Source organism: Rhea americana, unplaced genomic scaffold (genome assembly GCF_003343005.1).
Source record: "Rhea americana isolate MKP2758 unplaced genomic scaffold, rheAme1 scaffold_142, whole genome shotgun sequence".
Classification (NCBI taxonomy): domain Eukaryota; kingdom Metazoa; phylum Chordata; class Aves; order Rheiformes; family Rheidae; genus Rhea; species Rhea americana.
Genome location: NW_028185506.1, coordinates 356,345 through 375,070, shown reverse-complemented (window position 1 = coordinate 375,070; position 18,726 = coordinate 356,345). Strand labels below are relative to the sequence as shown.

The following is an 18,726-nucleotide window of genomic DNA, read 5'->3' as shown; positions in this document are numbered from 1 at the left end:
TGGAGTGCAGATTGGTAAATAATGTGCTATTGAGCAATAGCAATCCACCCTGTAACCCGCTTGAAAAAAATGTAAAGCCTAATTCAGTGGGAGTACAGTTATAAAATATTATTGCCCTTGTTTTGATCAGACAAAGAAAATGAAATAACCCAACCAGTAAGATGTATTAACATGTACCTTAATATTCACTTAGAAAGACACATTTCACCGGGGTAAATCTTAGCATGATACAGCATGAATAGGAAGCTCGATGCAGTCTCATTAATTGGGAGATGGATATAAAAGCAGTTCTTTGCATTTTCAGAAAATGAGCTCAGAGAATTATGGTCTTTTATGAAAAGAACAGAGCCACCCAGAGACAATACACTGACCTAATTGTTCTGATGAAAATTGCCTTTCTTTTTTGGCATACTCCCTATATGTCAAAAACTTCAACTGGTAAAACTTCTGCTACCCAGAAGCACACGTGGTAAACTCACAAGTTTTTAAAAATCAGATATTACATTTCCCAGCTAACAGTGATCATGAAACATAGAAGTGGCTCACATTTTATTCCAATCTTCTTTGGGTGTAGGTGTGYTTTATTGCGTCAGAGCCTTTCTGATATCTACCCAACAGCCTTGTACTTCCTACAGAATAACCCCGAGTAAGCACTCAGGTCATTTGACTCATTGCAAGCTGTGAGAGCTTCCTGCTTTCCCTGTCAATGGGGAATTTTTACGAATAAATATAAAATTGATAGTGATAATATGTCTACGTTGTACCTTACTTTTGTCAGTTATATGATCTGTTAAACTCAGTTGATTTCCTCATCTGAGCAGTCTTTGCAGCTTCTTAACTGACTATTTGAAGCTATTTGAAACAGCAAATTTGAAAATAGAAAACACAGTGGAAACCTGAAACAAATACAAATTCCAACCAGCAGAAGGCTCAGCTTCTTTACACTTAGAATGGCACCCTGGAGAAGACTGGATAAAGTCATGCTGTTAATAATAAATGTATGTTTTGTGTTTTATATTATGCACTCACTACAAGCTCTAAGAAAGGGAAGAAGTGACTCCTTAGTAGTTAATCCTCGGTCTCTTAACCAAGAAAATACCATCTTTGAGAGACTGGACCATTTGGACTGGCGCATTTACAACCTCTGTAAGTAAAATACAGTGCTGTTTAACTTTGTGAGAATTAGATCTCTAGTTTTCCTGAAGGATAGAATGATAAATAGTAGAGCTAATGGTTATTTGGATTTCCTTGAACATTCTTTATTTTTTCTTGCAAACTTGAAAACAACTTGATAATATCTTCATTTATAGATAACACAATGAAGTCTTTCACAGCTATCACTGTATTTTTTTACATATTAGATAGCTCCTTCCTCTAAACTCCTTTAGAAGGGGTTAGTAGTTTTAAGGTGATCATATCAGCAGGCTGATCTCAGGTGGCTGTTAGTTCTTGAAATGGAGGAAGTCTCTGGGAATCCTCCTACCCACTCCTGTATTTTGAATGCTAGAGAACAAAGACATTTTCATTCATCTGCTCTGAATGTGAAGCTCCAAAATCAAGAGAGGGAAATTTCAGAACATGCACAGCACTTCCAGTTGGTCAGCTCTCACATGGCTAGTTGGTACATGCATTTGCTGAATTCCTTCTGTCCCGTGAGCCTGGGTGCATAACCAAACTGCGTCGGTCCCATGTGGAGCATGGGAGGCTGAAAGTGAAGTCCTACAGGATTTGCCTTGTAGGCATTTAAGTCCTTTATTGGATCTAACTTGAGGATTCAAGTTTTTAGTTAGACTAACTTTGGTGTACCAGGGTAATAACTTTGTGTAGCTCTTCCTTGTAGGTGCTTTCTTAATATGCTAGAGTTGTGGCTTTTACAGGACAGAGCAGTGAAAGCCTTACCAGTTCAGGGAAATCATCAAGAAAAGGTGTCTAAGCTGCATCAGGTACTGAAAAAAGTTTACTTAAATCCACACAGACCATGTGGCACTGAATTGTGCTGTATGGACATGGCTGCACAAAGTAATTTGTAAGGCAAATTTTAAGTAGGTTAAGACTATACACACAAGGAGTATAGGGGTATAAATACACTTTCCCTTTAAATTCATACTCTACCCTAATTTTGCTGGATGTTAGGCTCTGAATTTTTCTGTACATCTAGAAGCGTACAAGCCCCAAAGGGGAAAGAGACAAGTTTTCTTGTCTTCTTATTTTTTCTTATTTCTCTCTTCTTATTTCCTCAAATGATAATATTTTTATGTTTTGCTTCTCAGATGGAAGAAATATTAGAGAAGATAGCAATTCTTTGCTTCTCAAAGGCTCTAGACCATAATTAAGGACAGTTGTCAGGCTACTCTATTTTAATATGGTGGCTTTAAACTTATGTGCATGTCTCGGATTTGCTATAGAGAAGAGAATGTTTGACACATTTTGCCTGTTTTGTGGGCTTTTACTTGTATTTCCAATGGAGATGTAATGATGTTAACTTCCCTTGTGCCTGAGTAAGTGAATATTATTATATTAAGTGGATAGTATTATATTAACTGAATGTTCCATTTTGGACTCTTAGTACAAAATACCAGGAAATACCAGCTAGTTCAGTGACTTTGAAGTTCTTTCATTGCATCTGAAAAAAGGTTGCTAATCTGTTTGATTTGATTTTGTTGACACAACAGAGTGAGAAACACAAGAAGAATGCTTTTTTTCCCCTTCTTTTTCTTTTTTTTTTTTTTTTTTTTTTTTTTTTTTTTTTTTTTTTTTTATAAAGTGTCTCATAATATTTTTAAGATATACTTATTATTCAGTGCTCAAAATCTATAGTGGTACTTCATGTTCAGTGGCTTTTATGTTCTACCTTAACTCTCCTTGACTCTGGGTGGGGTGTGATTCTTCAGTTGAAGTTCTTGACATATAGGGAGTATGCCAAAAGAGAAAGGCAATTTTCATCAGAACATTGACTCTCCTTTCAGTGCTAAGTTTTTCATACACAGCCTGACAGAGAGCAAGATAAACATGGCTTTGTATTAGAGACTGACTGGCTGCTTTTGTGGAGAAAAGCCTGTCCCTCCATTTTACCAGTTTTATTGTCTGGTCATTATTGTATTCATTATTTTGGGTTTAATAATTAGGGAATTCCTCCCAGTTAATCTACAATAACTTGGAGGGGAGGAGTGTTATCTGTGCCTTGTGACGTAGTTCTGTCTGACAAACCCTGAGAGATGAGGATCCAAAGCTGATCAAAAGAGAGGACAAAGGGCTCATTTATGATATTTACCTTCAAGACCAATATGGTATAAACATTCCAACATAGACAGGAACCCCACTGTGGATCCTTGATAGATTAACCTCGGTCAAACATCATGGATATGTTTTGGGTTGTATTTAATTTGTGTGCTGCCTCTGCTCCTAGATTTCTACCACTGCAGTGTCATTTGCTTTACATTATTGCAATTGAGAGCAGAATCTGGCAGCCAATGGTATTGTGGAATGTGATATTTAAAGGTATTTCTCATGTAGGAGGGAGGGTCTGATGCTACTGTCATGCTAATTTCAGGTTAGTTGTAACTTCACGTATCTCTTGACCTGCATCGTAGTGAGGATAATTTGGCTCATTTATGATGCATAGTATTCTTAATTGCTGTTTTAATCGATCTGCTTTCATTTCCAATCAGCAAAATCAATGGAACAGTTTCATGAAAATATAAAACAAATAAAATATGATCATAAACTGCAAGATAACTCCAAGAGTGAAGTACATCAGACTGGAAATGCAAAGGAGGAAAAGAAGAGTGTACCTCACTTGCTGTACCCAGACTCATTTCTCTTCAAGCACTGGGGTTCAGATTTAACAGAAGAGGAGCAAACAGTTGCACAGAATCTTTTCTTAAAATATGGRTATAATGTTTATCTCAGCGATCGTCTGCCTCTGGACCGACTTATTAAAGACACCAGATCTCCCAGGTGCAGTATGAGCCCTCTCTACATTCACAAGACAACATAAAATTAAAGGGAAGGGGGTTGCATTGCTTTGGACTAAATTAAAATAATCTACAAACAGATCTAAATTTATCCTCTGTTGGTTTAGAATGCTTTCTATAATTTCCTTCCAACTATTGCTTGAGTCTAGGTAATACTCCAAAGTGTGAAAAAAAGTAGAGTAGAGAATTCACTTAGGAAAAAAGGATATAATGTTAGCGTTATAATTGAAATAGGACTTTTGAAGTTAGGAAAGGAGGGGAAAATAATGAAAATTTTCTGAAGATATGAGACCTTCTGGTCTATTTATTTAAGCCCAAAGGCAAGACATCTGAAACGTGTTTTGCTCTAGTTTCTTCTATTATCTTTTGTGTATCTCTTATATGCTGCAATATCCAGAGGCTTATATAATATCTGGGTGATATCCAGCTTTTAAAATTTTTCATACTTGGGACCTCCTCTCCCTGCCAGGATAGCCACTGTAAAAGCAAACCTCTATGTTGCTAACTTTCAGTTCCTCATTATACAGCTGKGGACTAGTTCCTTCTAGAGCGGATAATGTTACATTGCCCTTAACCATGGGTGTCCTCTGGGCACTGGGTCAAGCCATAACTCCAGCACTAAGTCAAAATGACTCTTTTGTATGTGCTTCTCAGTTCAAAGTGTCTGAAGTAATGTGAGGGCTGTGTTCTGGCCTCTGGAGCAAGTTTTTGGGAGGCTTTTTGTGCAGCATGTCTTGGTGTACTCAGGCAGGGTCAGCAGGAACTACACGAGCACTCAAGCTAGCATGATACAGGTTTGTTTCACTACCAGAAGTAGTCTAGTGTGGGGTAGCATGGAGACCCACAGGGACTGGTTTACTCTGTAAGAAGAATTCTTGAAGCTCCTTCAGGGATTTCCTAAAGAGATCCCTTGTCCAAGTCATTCTTCTCACATGTCACCCTGTAAGTATCACTATACCTATCTTGCTCTTATTCATTGCATATACAGAAACAGTATGATCTGATTTACTTCTGTTTACTGCCAAGTTTGGCTACTGTCATCTCCTTCTATGGAAGCCAGAAACCAAATTTCAGTTACACATCCACTCTTTGTAACCTAATCACTCCAGCAGGGTTACTCATATTCTTCAGTTACAGTATTTTATGATTCTTTAGGACTGAGAAACAGTAATTGTTGTTTTTATCTTTGCAGAAATTAACTTTACATTGTTAACCTAACACTGTTCAAGTGAATGGTGAAACTGGATTTTGGGGGATTCCTCTCTTCCCTCTTTTACTAATTCTCATTACAAGCTTTCAGCCTAACGTGCCAGTTCTGCCTTCTTGCAGTTGCCTTTCACTCTGATTTTTTTTTTTTTTTTTTTTTTAGAGGGGGAAACTGCTAATTTGTTCTCCTTCTCTTACAGCTGTCAAAGGAAAACATATCCCCAAGACCTTCCAACACTCAGTGTTGTACTTATATTTATGAATGAGGCACTGTCAATCATCTTACGTGCAATTACTAGTATAATTAATCGAACACCTTCTCATTTACTGAAAGAAATCATCCTGGTAGATGATTGCAGTTCAAATGGTAAGTGACCTGGGGAAGGCAGGAGTTTTTCTAATGTATGCTACCATTGTCTTAAATGAATGTCTGTCCTTTTGAAGGCGCACAGAGTAGTCCTCTCAAAATTCATAAGTAAATTGAGTACATAAGAAAAAAAATACACCTTACTAGCCTGAAAAAATGGTAATTAATAAGGAACATGGTGATGGTCTTCAACTATTAAAAAAGTTTAAAGACTGAAGTTGGAGACTATTTACCATCATGGGCTTGTCAGGTAAGGTACAAAAAAAAAAAAGTATGCTGTTTTTTTGTAAGCATCTGAACTCCTGGAAGAGTGGTCTATAGGGTGGTGGAAAATGCTCCCGAGGGAAGTATTGGGAGCCCTGTTGCAATTCCCTGTTGTTGGGAATTGGACTGAGCAAAAGACTGAAAAATGGTCTATAAGGAATAGTCATGTCCCTGGTCTCAAGGGTGCTCTAATGGACCATAAATGTCTGTAGAAATTACCCTAATTATAACCTGTCTCATACTGTGAGATCTTAAATTAGTTCCATGATTTTTTGCAATCAAACTCTAAGTAGGTTCTTTTAACTTTGTCAAAAACTAAACAGGTTGTGATAGACTGTAACCAGCACCACCACTGCATTTTTGTGGCCTCACCTCTGTCTTTTTGCTTACAATGGAAGTTCTATCTTGTCCAGTTTTCACAGCCCTCACACTGGGATGCTGCAGGCAAATCTGTTTTTATCTTGCCTGATGAGATGTGATTGATTCTCCTTTTTCTAGCTATTCTATTTTAAGGAATCTTCAGACATTTTCAGTCTGGAACTGGGAGAAACTAGAAAGCAGTTGCCTACCTGATCTTTTCCGTTTCTTAATATTGATGACTTAATTTTTTTGAAATCATTAAAATGTATGGAGCTGTTTTTAGATGATCTGAAAGGACCTTTGGAAGCACAGATCAAAAGTTACAATGCAAAGCATCCTGGACTGCTGAAAATCGTAAGGCATCAGAAAAGAGAAGGTCTAACACAAGCCCGGATTTCTGGCTGGGAGGCGTCAACTGCAGATGTTGTTGCAATTTTGGATGCACATATTGAAGTGAACGTAGCGTGGTAAAACCAAGAGGACTTTTATTTATTTATTTATTTATTTATTTATTTATTTGAGTGAGAAGAAAGATGAGGACAAGGAGTTTAATTGTATTGCTAGGACAAGCATCTATATACATGGTTCTTCTTTCTGGCAAGCCACATGTTAATTGACAGCCACTGAGTTATTCGTTTTGAGAAGGAAAGGGCAAAAATTGTTTAAAATAAATAGCAAAGCAGCTAGATAACAGAGTAAGTTGTTTAGTGAAGAACAAGAGAGCAATGCCTACCATCTCTATATATTTATTACATTTCTAGGAAACAAAGACTTAGTGCAGTGAAATGCCATGAGAGTAATGGCTGAGAATGCTGATTCCCATACTAGCAACTTTGTTAGCCCTTTATAAGTATATTAGGCACCTGTAATACTGACACGACTTTAAATTAGTTTTATTCCTATTACAATTTTGGCTTTTTAGACTGTTTAATTACTGTTGCCTGTTAATTTAATAATGTATCATAGTTACGTAGGACCCTGGAATGAGAGACAAAACAAGTGTCTGATGATAGATGTTCATATTCTGTTAGATAATAATCTTCATAGTGCTATTTTGTGTTAAGTTTCTTTACGTTCTCTCTCCTCTGCACTGTTGAACTCAGTGCTGACTGTTGTCCATGTTGTCTTTTTTCCTGAGAACAAAGTTCTTCTCTCAGCTCTCCTCAGGCCAAAAGGCAGTTTGATCCAGCTCTCTCTCTTCTCTTTGGGTAATACACTCACTGACATTTCCTGTTTTTTAYGATCTTAAAGGTAATACCATAGGCCTTAGTCATGAGTTTTAGGGCTCTGTGGTAGACCAAGCTACAAAGAGTATACAGGGAGATAAAAGGTCTACTCCTCCAGGCCTAACAATGGTAACGATTTCAGCAAAAAGGGCTGTTCCATTCTCTCATGCTGGCCTCTTTCTCCTTCATACTGCAGCAATGCCGTCAAGGCACAAGAAGAGAGGGGGAACAGATCTTCCTCAGGCCTTAGAGCACCTTTCAGGCTCTCCTTTCTTCCCTTAGCTCTCTCCTCTTGTCTCTTTGTGCAGCCAGTGAAAAACATTTAGAATCTATAGGAAGCAGACCCAGCTGGCAATACAGCCTAGCAAGTTAAGAGTGGAGGTTATTGTTAGTACAATAAGTGACAGTCAGAATTTGCCTAATAGAAGGAAGAATGGAGACATGACATTAGCAAATTATATTGCTATTACTCCAACAACAGCATAACTGTTTTTGTTGTGGCAAAAATCAAAGATTAAAGAAACAAGCTAACCTAGCTTTAAAAAAGGGTTGTGCAGTTTAGTTCAATTCGTAAGACTACCACTTCTTCAAGGTGACTAAACTCTGTTAATTTTGGTAGGGCTGAACCTATCCTGTCTCGAATAAAAGAAGATCGCACTGTTATAATATCACCAGTATTTGACAATATTCGCTTTGACAACTTTGAGCTTCTCCAGTATTCAGTGGCTGCGGATGGATTTGACTGGGCACTCTGGTGCCTTTATGAACCTTTACCAAATGAATGGTATGCTCTCAAAGATGAAACAGCTCCAGTTCGGTGAGTATGAATAGCATTAAGAAGGAGTCAAGACACATAATATCCAACTTAGAGGAAGAGGGAAAAAGAGTTTTCATAGGTGATGAGATAGATATCTATGAAGCACATTATGTCTAGACAGTTGAAATGGATGTGAGCATTCTTGAGCCACCGGAAAAATCTCAGTGCATCAGCTGTATTCCAGCGTCTCCTCTGTATTAATCCTGCTGTCAAATTTTCAGGCAGTCCTGGTCAAGTCATTTAACTTTTGTGTCTCATGTTCCTTACCTGGGAAGGTGACAGCAATATTCATTAACTGTCCAAGATGAACTGTGTCCCCTCTCTATGCTTGCCCAGGAGTTTGAGGTGGATCTCACAGTCGCTGGATAATTGCACGTCCCAGTATGTGAAGATTCACATGGAATCAAACCCTGAAGTTCTTCATTTAGAGATGTAGGGGCAATGTATGATTGAGATTACCTTAAACAGCCTTTTTCCAGCATTACCACTTGAAGAGTAGAAGTACACAAAATAAGAAAAAGGCATTAACACAATGCATATGGCCGTTATACCTAAAGCAGCCCTTTACTGCTAGGCTTAGGATTCAATCTACTTCCTTGTGCTTCCCATATCTCCCTTAACTGCTCAGATTAGTATATATATTCCATACAAGATGATTGCAGGTACTATGATATCAGCCATCATCTTTTGCTGAGTACATAAGAGAATTGGTCTCCCTGTTTTATACAGATGCTAAATGTTATTTACAATCCCTTAATAACCATCTATAAAGCAATATTAAAAAAAGCCAGCAACAGATAAGACATAGTTGTCAGATTTTTCTAGTTTTATCTTATTTACGTAAAGGGCTTTAAAAACGTACTGTGCAAATCCTGAAGAGCAAAGACACTGTGAAAATATTACAAAATCATGTACTGTGTTCATCAGAAGAGATGGAAGAATTCTTTACTTATATACTTTTACTATTGGTAGCTGAACACTGGAGATAAGGCTGCAGGGATGACTAGATAATAGCTGTGTGTGAAATTGAAGCCTGTGTGCATTAAAAGTATTCTATAGAAAACATTAACGGTTCAGGCAGGACAATGAAATGAAAGCAAGCCAAATATAGCTTAAAGAATGGTTATTGAGAAGGTCACAATTTTTAGACAAGAGATATTAAAAGAATCACAGAATGGTTGAGGTTGGAAGGAATCTCTGCAGATTGTCTAGTCCAGTCGCACTGCTCAAGCAAGGTCACCTGTAGCATGTTGCCCAAGACCCTGTCCAAACAGCTGTTGAATATCTCTCTAAGGGTGGAGACTCCACAGCTTCTCTGGGCATTCTTCACAGTAATCCTTCAGTCACCCTCACAGTAACGACATTTTTCCTTATGTTCAGATGGAAATGCATGTGTTTCAGTTTGTGCTCATTGTATCTCGTTCTATTGCTGAACATCACTAGCCCCATCTCCTTTACATCCTCTTTTCAGACATTTATATACATTGATAAGATCCCCCCCCCCCCCCCAAAAAAAAAAAAAAAAAAAACATGTCCACTATCCCCAACATTCCATGCTGGTTTCAAAAACAGTAAAATTGTTCCTGCTAAAGAGTTGTCTCAGTTCTCCTTCAAAACTTCAATTTGTAGTGATTCCACAGTTCCCTTTGGCAACCAGCTTTAGTGTTTTAGCTTTTTCAATGTTAGATAAAATTTCCTGATGTTTAATGTAATTCTTCCTTGTTGCAGTTTTATCTGATTCTTTCTTCTTGTTTTAAGTATCTGATGACTGTTGTTATGTCCTCTAATTATGTTTTTTTGTTGTTGTTKTTTGGACTCTTTTCTACTGATCTACATGATTACTCTGAAATATAGCTGGAATCCTTTTGGAAGTTCAAACAGTGATTGACTGTCAATTGACTTTGCTTTGTTTCCATCATTTTTGCTTTTTTCTAAGTTTTACTCTTTTGTTCTCCAGGAGCCCATCTATAATGGGGATTCTTGTTGCACATAGAGAATTTTTGGGTGAGATCGGTGTCCTGGATGGTGGAATGAACATATATGGAGGAGAAAATGTGGAACTTGGCCTGAGGGTAAACCTATTTTTTTCATTTTTTTCTAAAGGAAACATTGAAAATTGGTGCATGATTTTTGAAAGCACTCAGGTCACTGTTCTTTGCMCAAAGCACAGGCTAATTTTTCAGAATAATTCGGTTTATTTGGAGTACCAAGGGAAGTGGATAGATTTCCAGAAGTGTTGAAGGCTCAGCAGCACACTTTTGTTGACACTTCTTAAGGAGTTTGGCTCCTGACATGAAAACTTGATTCAATGGGAAAATAATGAATCATGAGACATGATTCTCTGCAGAAGTTTGTTTTTTGGCTCAGACAAAACTTGGGCTGATGCTCTATTGGAGATGCTGACACATTTTCCATTACACATGAGGAGATCTCTAAAGACTCTATACTTCGATTTCTGTCTGTAAAATAGAAATTTGATGTGACTTCACCTCACATCAGATGAGGCAAGTGGTGAATTGCTATTTAAGTTTTCTTGCTTGAAAATACATTTACACTTTATTCTCTATTGCCCTACTAAGCTTTCCAGTTTGAGCCTAAGCACAGATCCAGTGCTATACAAAGCTTACGGTTTCTTGAAAAACTTCCACATTTGCACTGGCTCATGCCCAATCAGATTGGGTGTGTTTGTGCTGGACCCTTGTGGTCTTGAAGCATAAATTGCAGTCTACTTAGGTATCTCTGTGGATGCCATGTAGGCATGTTCCAGGAATCCAGTGAGCTGCTTTTTCTTGAATTCTCTCTAGTTTTTAAGATTCCATAGGACCAATTTTGTATTTGTCATGTTCTGGGTAATATTATTACTTTTGAAAGACTCAGGCCCACATCCACTACCCACAGTCTTTACTGTCTGGCTCCCAGTGAAATCATTGGAGATATGCACTTGTAGGTCTTAGCAGATCTGTGCCAATGGTTCTGAATGCCTAATAACAGACAACTAGTGAGCAGTCTTGTTGATGGTGATGGCAAAGAAGAAGAAGAAAGACCATTCCTTTACTCTCTTGGACCTGTGATAAGGCTACACACAATGCAGATGAAAGATATAGAAAAATTCTTTTTATTCACTCAAGTCAGGAAATAGAGCTTTGAATGTTGAGAGCACAGGAGTGTGTCTGGTAAAGGAATGGGGGGAGCAGAAATAGGAGCATTCTAACAATAAGTGAAAAGAGTTTGAATAACCAGGCAACTTTACCTGAAATTCTCTCTTTTCAGGCCTGGCAATGTGGAGGTAAAATAGAAGTATTGCCCTGTTCAAGAATTGCTCATTTGGAAAGAGCTCACAAGCCTTACTTGCCAGACTTGAGTATTGCTGTAAGACGGAATGCCTTGCGGGTGGCTGAAGTGTGGATGGATGACTACAAGTATATGGTCTACCTAGCGTGGAATCTTCCATTAGAGGTGATGGTGTTTCCCTGTATTTCAAATTGGGATCCATTGTCTAAACGTGGTCAAATAGGTGATCATATGACAGGAGGCAAGCTTGATTATGAGATTCACTGTAAAAAAATTGTTATTAATATTGACATGTTAATTATTGATACGGATGGCATCCAACATCTGTGATCATGGTCATGTCCCTCTTATGCTAAGTGCTGTGTATTCACAGATCAAGAGCTGATAAATAGCTTAAAGAACTTAAAATCAAATCAGTTCGCATGTATTTTATCTTTTTAAGGAAAAACATTAGAATATTGAATCTAATACACATCTAATGATCTAGATCATTAGAAATTTTATTTCTTGTGAAATGAAATTTGTCTAATTATGTGGATGTCCCTGAATATCTTTTAAATAGACAAAAGTGAACCTTGAATAGAAAATTCAATTACCCTTCATCAAATATCCAACAACTTCTATTTAAGTGGGCTCTCTTCTCTGCATTTCAAAGTTCTGCTTTTGTTTTCCCAGAATAAAAAAGGAGAAAGTTTTATAGCATCTTTGGAAGGCTGGAAAAATGCTAATATCAGGAAATTAAGAATTCTGAATTCTCGGTGTTCATAGATACAGTTGGAAGCTCAGTATTTACTTTTTCTTCAATGTAGTGCTATTCTTATTATCATCTGTTAACATAGCATTGTGAATAACATCAGGCACCACACACATAAAGTGATTTTTAATGCAATTTTTTGTACTAAATCCTAGGATATTGATTCCTCATTTGGCTTGATATTCTTAACCCTCATTGAGAACTGCAAAGTAAACCTTATGAAAGAAGCTTTGTGTTTGATTCTTCATTTGAATTTTTCATTTTCCTTGAAAATTTCCTTGAAATTGTTTTACATTGCTATTTTTCTTTTAGAGATAATCTATGTCCTTAAAATTACTGGGTTTTTTTAATTAATCTCAGTAACTCTGAATATAGTTTAAACGTCCCTCTTGACAAACTGCTAAAAATACTAGAAGTATCACACATTTTTTTGAGTATTAACATCTTCTGGGAAGAAGAAAAAGCTCATGAAGTCTTTACTTCAAAGGACTTACGAATCTTTATTAAAGGAAGGATACCCTCCTACCTCCTCCTGTTTTCTTGAGTAGATATTAATGAAATTAATTAAAATCTATACTAAATATATATGTTATGCTAAAATATATAGCATAAATTAATGCATTAAAATAATCCACTTCCTCTTTCTGTTAACTGACTTTTACTGAAAGTATTTGGAATTCTTCTTAAGAACTGTTTTTTTCATCAAAAATGTTAGTCATCAAAAATGAAGCTGTAGATAGGAACAAAAGTACTGTTCTCACAGTGAATCAATTTCTGGTCTTGAGAGAAGCTTGCTTATCTTAAACAATCACTTTTCTTTGAAATATGCAAAAGTCAAGTCAAAATTCCTGAGCTACCTGATGCAGACCAGGAGCTTGTTCTGTGTTTTAGAGAACTGCGTAAAGACAGGATTGTAACGTTTCGTAAGGCTGATTCCTGTCTAGATTTCCTGTTGGAGTTGTTCTGCTATATATAAGTATTTAAATAGTTTTGAAATACGAATTTGAATCTTGATCTCTCCCATGCAACATCAGTGCCACAATCAATAGACTGTTGTTCCAGCTAGCGTAGTTAACAGGCTCTCTCAATTTTTCACCTTGATCTAGTTTTTATGTCACTGTAAAATATGAAAACTATTACTTCCTATCCATGTTTACTTTTGATGTTTTTTTACATTTATGAAGTCATAACATGTTCTTCGGTAGTTTATTGGAACTTCCAGATAAAACATGCTCTGAATTTCTGAAGTTTAAAAAATATGTGTTCAAATGAACTTTTGAACATCATTTGTATGTCATGGCAATAGGGAGAGAGAAGTCTGTATTTTCTCCATTTTCTCAGATTGACTTAATGTGCTGAAATTAAATGTGGTGTTCTTCCAGAATCCTGGAATAGAGTTTGGAGATGTTTCTTCCAGAAAGGAACTAAGGAAAAAACTAAACTGTAAAGGCTTTGACTGGTACATAAAAAATATTTACCCTAATTTAGTAGTTCTGCCCAACATTGTTGCCTATGGAACAGTAAGTATGGTGTCTACTTATTTCAAATATGGAACAATTTATCAACTACAGTATTATGAAGAACTGTTGTCAGCAGTTCTATGTTTTACTTAGAGATTGTGATATAATTTTTTAGAAATTTTAGAAAGACCTTTGAATGTCTTTGTAGACACTAAAGCTTTTTAGCATCTTTTTAAATATTTGTTGCCAATCCAGAATTTCTAAACTGTTGTTATTTTATATGTACTGATGGGAACATAAAATTTGCTTGGAAAAGTGCTTACTATGCATTATTTGCTTGCATATAAAACTTGCCAGGTGAGGAACAAGAATAGGTCAATATCTTCTAGTAACGGTCTGCATTTTTCAATGGAATAATATGAATTTCTGCTGAGATTAAAGGTTTAACAGGATAATTTGGAAGCTATGCAGATAGAAATCAAGATAAGATAGCACATAATAGTGTAGAAGTCAGACCATTATTTGCAAAAGAGAGAGAATTAATCAGTCATGCTGCTGTGGCTTCTTAATATAGCTAAGACTGTTTCTAGACCCAAGCTTGTATATCGCACTTGAACTGGGCAGTTGTACTCACCTGCTGGGGCTGCCTGGTGACCTCTGTCAAGGTGCTATATAGTACTATGTAGGTGAATCTTTGATGGACCTTAGATTTGCTTCTTATTTGTGCTATGATAACCTCAGACTATCTTTGCATAAATTATTTCTTTTCTAACTCTATACTGTATTTTCCACTTTAGGTTTTGATTCAGAGCTCTGAATAAAATAGCCTTGCTCACAGGAGAGGTCTGAAATTAGTGGTGAGGCATTGGAAAGAGGATAAGCTGTTCCTCACAGCAGATTTCCTATTTTATCCTGTAGATGAGAAACACACTGAAAGAAGACATCTGTATTGATCAAGGTCCTGTCCCTGGAAATACACCAATTATGTATGTTTGTCATGCATATTCACCACAGGTAATGCAAAAAACTGATCAGATCTTCAGATGTGAGCCGTTACTAAAGTTTAACTTCTCATGGGGCTATGGAACGGGCATTTCAAAACCATCCTCTCTGTGCTATCTAGAGGGGAAGATTAACCTTTACTTCAGTAAATTCTGCCATTCTGTCCCCACTTCCACCAAAACATGTGAAAGCAGGACAGATTTCTGTGGTGATCTAAGTGCATTAAAAAGAGACTTTTGGTTTAACCTTGACAAAAAATAAGACCTTGTGTTAGTACTGACTGATGTTTTTGATTAGCAGAAGATCAGCAGTGAATAGGAAAGAGACTGAGCATTTCTTACACCTTGCTATCTGTCCTCTCAGTAGGAGGGAAGCTGAGCGTTGCCATTCAACTGCAAACACCTTGCTTTTGTTTATAGGCAAAGGAGAAAGACATCCCTTGTAGGGCATCAAATTCATCCTGCTTTAATTACTGATCAGTGAATGCTGGTTCTGTACAGCTGACATATATCACTTAATGTGAGTTGCAGAATTGTCTGAAATTTTCTTGGTATTTTGATTCACTGATGGTGGTGTCACCTTCCCTTTCAGCACATCTTTTATCACAGCACTGGAGAGATATACGTAGGAGGTTTGTGTGCCCGACTGAATAAAGTTGATCGTTGCCTCACTGACCCTGGGAATGGAGACCTGCCAGTTTTAGAACAATGTGACACAGCTGTGAATAGAGGTCTGAACTTGTATTGGGATTTTAAGCAAGTATGTACATTTCTATATCCCCACATTTCAGTAAGCTTTCACATTATGAGGAATCCTAAACTCTTTCCTTGCAAAAGGGTTTGCTTCTGAATAAGGTTGCTTCAATTTCAGGACTTGCAGGTGCCACTGGAAGAGCTAAGGTGAAGTCAATGAGTCTGCAGGGGAGTGTGGGGTTTGAAAAATGGGAGAGTCACACATATGCAACTGACTGACTTACCAGAATTTAACCAATTCCCATACGTTATCTGAGCCATAGGCACCAATTTGTCCATCTGTCTGTCTTGGTGGAATCAAATAGTTTAATCTAAAGCCTTTTACTTTTTAGCTGGGCAGGTGAAAAATTTTGACATATTGCAGCTCATTTAACGATCAGGAAGTGTGTAAGACTTGGTGTCTCCTGGTTTTGATGGTCAGACTATATTACCAACTCTCTGCACTGTCCCCCATCTGTCTTCCCAGCCTGTTCATGGGACCAGTTTGTCTTGGGGAAAGAGCAGCTGGCTGTCCTCCATGTCCTGAGCACTCTCTGGAGCCATCTTCAGCAACAGCATCTTGGCATGAAAGTCCTTAACATGTATCAGGCTGAACTCACCCTTTCTGGGCTCAGGTTATAGCCAGCGATAAAACTTTCACCCAGTGCATAGTTCAGTTGTCTCCATTTGTGCCGTATGTGGCAGCTGACGCTAACATACTTCATATCCCAAGTGATAACCTCATATTCTTTGTTCAGTGTCTCTTGCTTGTGCTCAGTCAGCTGGCCTAAGGCAAATGCTGCAACAGGATGAACAGGCAGCAACATCAATGATATAGGGGAGAGGTGGAAATGGAAGCCACGAAGCTTCTCTCTTCTCAGGCAGTTCAGATCTTGTCAGTTTATGTAATTAATAAGTAAGTAATCTTAAGCCACATGTGTGTGTCGTGAGGCAAACGTAGCGATGGCTACTGGCAGGGCTCCTTCTCTGCACTTCCAAGAACCACTGGCACCTAGTGCTATGCATYTCTCCAAGTCAGGATGGAAATCCACAGGCCTCGAGGCCTCTCCACGTCAACATGTAGCGATGCATACTGACAACGAGCGACAGCTAGGCATGTGGCGCCCGTGCGATAAGTCATCATTCAGTACTCCTGAAGGCCCCACGCTACGAATAACAGTCAATGTCGATAGTCTGTGGCACCTCCCCACAGCACCACGGGCCCCACACAAAAGCTAGGCATGCCTGAGGAAAAACAGCTGTTTGCGACCTATCGAACCCTATCGATAGGTGTGGAATTGGACAGGCATATAAGCTGTGGGCTTGTTTACTATATCCCTCGCTCAGTGAAATACTAAGCAGGAGAAAAATCTTGGGAGAGTGGTTAAGATGGGTTGAATTGGTAAAAAACAAAGGTTTCAATGACATATAACAAATATGACTTTACACAATCTCCAGAAATTTTGCTACTATGGAGTTTCTCTTGCCCTTGTATGGTCTGTAACCAGCGAAATTAGAAAAAGGTGAAGGTATGTTTGTAAAAGATTTTAGACCCACCTTAAAAGTAAATCTTCAGTTCTTTGTGTGTATCAAATATCACCAGAGTGAAACAATTGGTTGTCTAATAAAGCCTGTTAAGATCCTGTTGGTTCTGCAATCTAGCCTTTTACAAATATCATCATTTACAGTATAATAAGAGGACTTAGTCACATCCACCCTATTCACAATAGTTCACACTGAGATACTGACAGAAATAAGAGAGGAATATTCTCTTGATCTTTTATTAACCCTTTTCTTGCAGAAGAAGATAYAATATAAAAATTACTAAAGTGATTTTTGAACTGTAAAACCCCCCACAAAATAGAATAAAAAAACTCAGAAAACAGAAACAGAATAAGTATGTAAATATATTTTAATAAATCTTGGAGAGTTCCAAAAGCTGTTGTGCATTATTAGCTTGGAGAAATGGTTTGTGGCCTGCTAGTGTTCATCAGACACTTTTGTAGAGGCTAAGAGAATTACTTCCTGACTGAGCAGTAAATTTTTAAGCCCACAGCTTCTCTCTCTTTTTTTTTTTTTTTTTTTTTTTTTTCTGTAGGGATCAGCAGTAATCAATAGAAACACTAGAAGATGCCTTGAAATCACAGGAGACAATCAGTCTTCATACAGACTTGTGATGCAGGCCTGCTCAGGACAAAGCTGGAATATTCAACATACTCTTAAGGACTGGGGAAAGACAAAAGATCTGGAACAGAAGACACAGCATTCAAAGCATTGACTGGAGGACCTTGATCCATGAAAATTACTCTGCTCATAACACAACACTGGAAACAACATTTTGAAGAGTTTGTTTATACAGGAATTTACAATGTACTAACTACTTCCAGTACTTACGAGCTGTGACTGCGAAGGTCTACCTTCATCTTACCACATTCATGGCACTCTGGTGGAGTTTCCTCAGTTAGGGGTGGAATTGCCTTGGCTCTGTCTTATAAACATTGGAGGGAAGTGAGTGCTTCCTGAAGTATTTCATCTCATCTGAGTTCTTTATGTTCTTTGGAAGTGTCTGTCTCTGCTCATTGACAGCATAAACTCTCTAACTTTCTAAATTAGGCATTTGGGGTTAGGTTTAGCTTAGTTGGTTAGAGTATGGTGCTAATAATGCCAAGGTCATGGGTTTGATCCCAGTATGGGCCACTTTTTTGGGATTGGACTAGAAGATCTCCAGAGGTCCCTTCCAATCTTACCAATTCTATGATTTCAGTTGCATATTAAAATTTAGAAGGAATGAATTTGATTCTAAGACTTCTTGCTACACACCCAGTTTGCTAAGAAAATGGACCATTTGTTTTCTGCTAGGTTGTATAGACGATACAAGAAAATCTTGTCAGGGTGTGTTTATGGTAGAGGGGGAAAAGAAACACATCCTTGTTCTGTTTCCCTATCAGTCCACTAGGTATGAATCTTCTCAATTAAGTTTATTAGATTGGGCAGTACTTCACTGAGGTGGTACCTGAAGCTGGTTTGTGCTAGCCATCTAACAGTGCGGATAGAATCTGCTCAAACTTTGGAAGCAAGGGGATTCAACTCAGTTATTTCTGCAAATGAGCACAAGTCCAATGCCATAGTGTGTATGTGTCAAAGAAACTCAGTAAAATATTGGAGGAGTGGCTAAAGGGAGGTAACTTGTGTCCCTCTGAGCCCTTCCAGGTAGACATGCTGTGAGTTCTTGTTCTCTGCTTTAGAAAGAGGATTAGGTGGAATTGGCTGTTCT

At 37.8% G+C, this 18,726-nt stretch overlaps 1 protein-coding gene across 1 annotated transcript; it reads left to right on the top strand.

Moving 5' to 3' along the window:
• The first annotated feature begins 950 nt into the window (after positions 1-950).
• GALNT8 (polypeptide N-acetylgalactosaminyltransferase 8) lies at positions 951-17,730 on the top strand. The gene is made up of 11 exons (XM_085298790.1): positions 951-1,146; positions 3,669-3,957; positions 5,381-5,547; positions 6,455-6,638; positions 8,017-8,214; positions 10,172-10,286; positions 11,485-11,670; positions 13,642-13,779; positions 14,638-14,733; positions 15,313-15,480; positions 17,551-17,730. The coding sequence occupies exons 1-11, from the start codon at positions 951-953 to the stop codon at positions 17,728-17,730; spliced, it is 1,917 nt and encodes a 638-aa protein (XP_085154916.1).
• Positions 17,731-18,726: the final 996 nt, after the last annotated feature.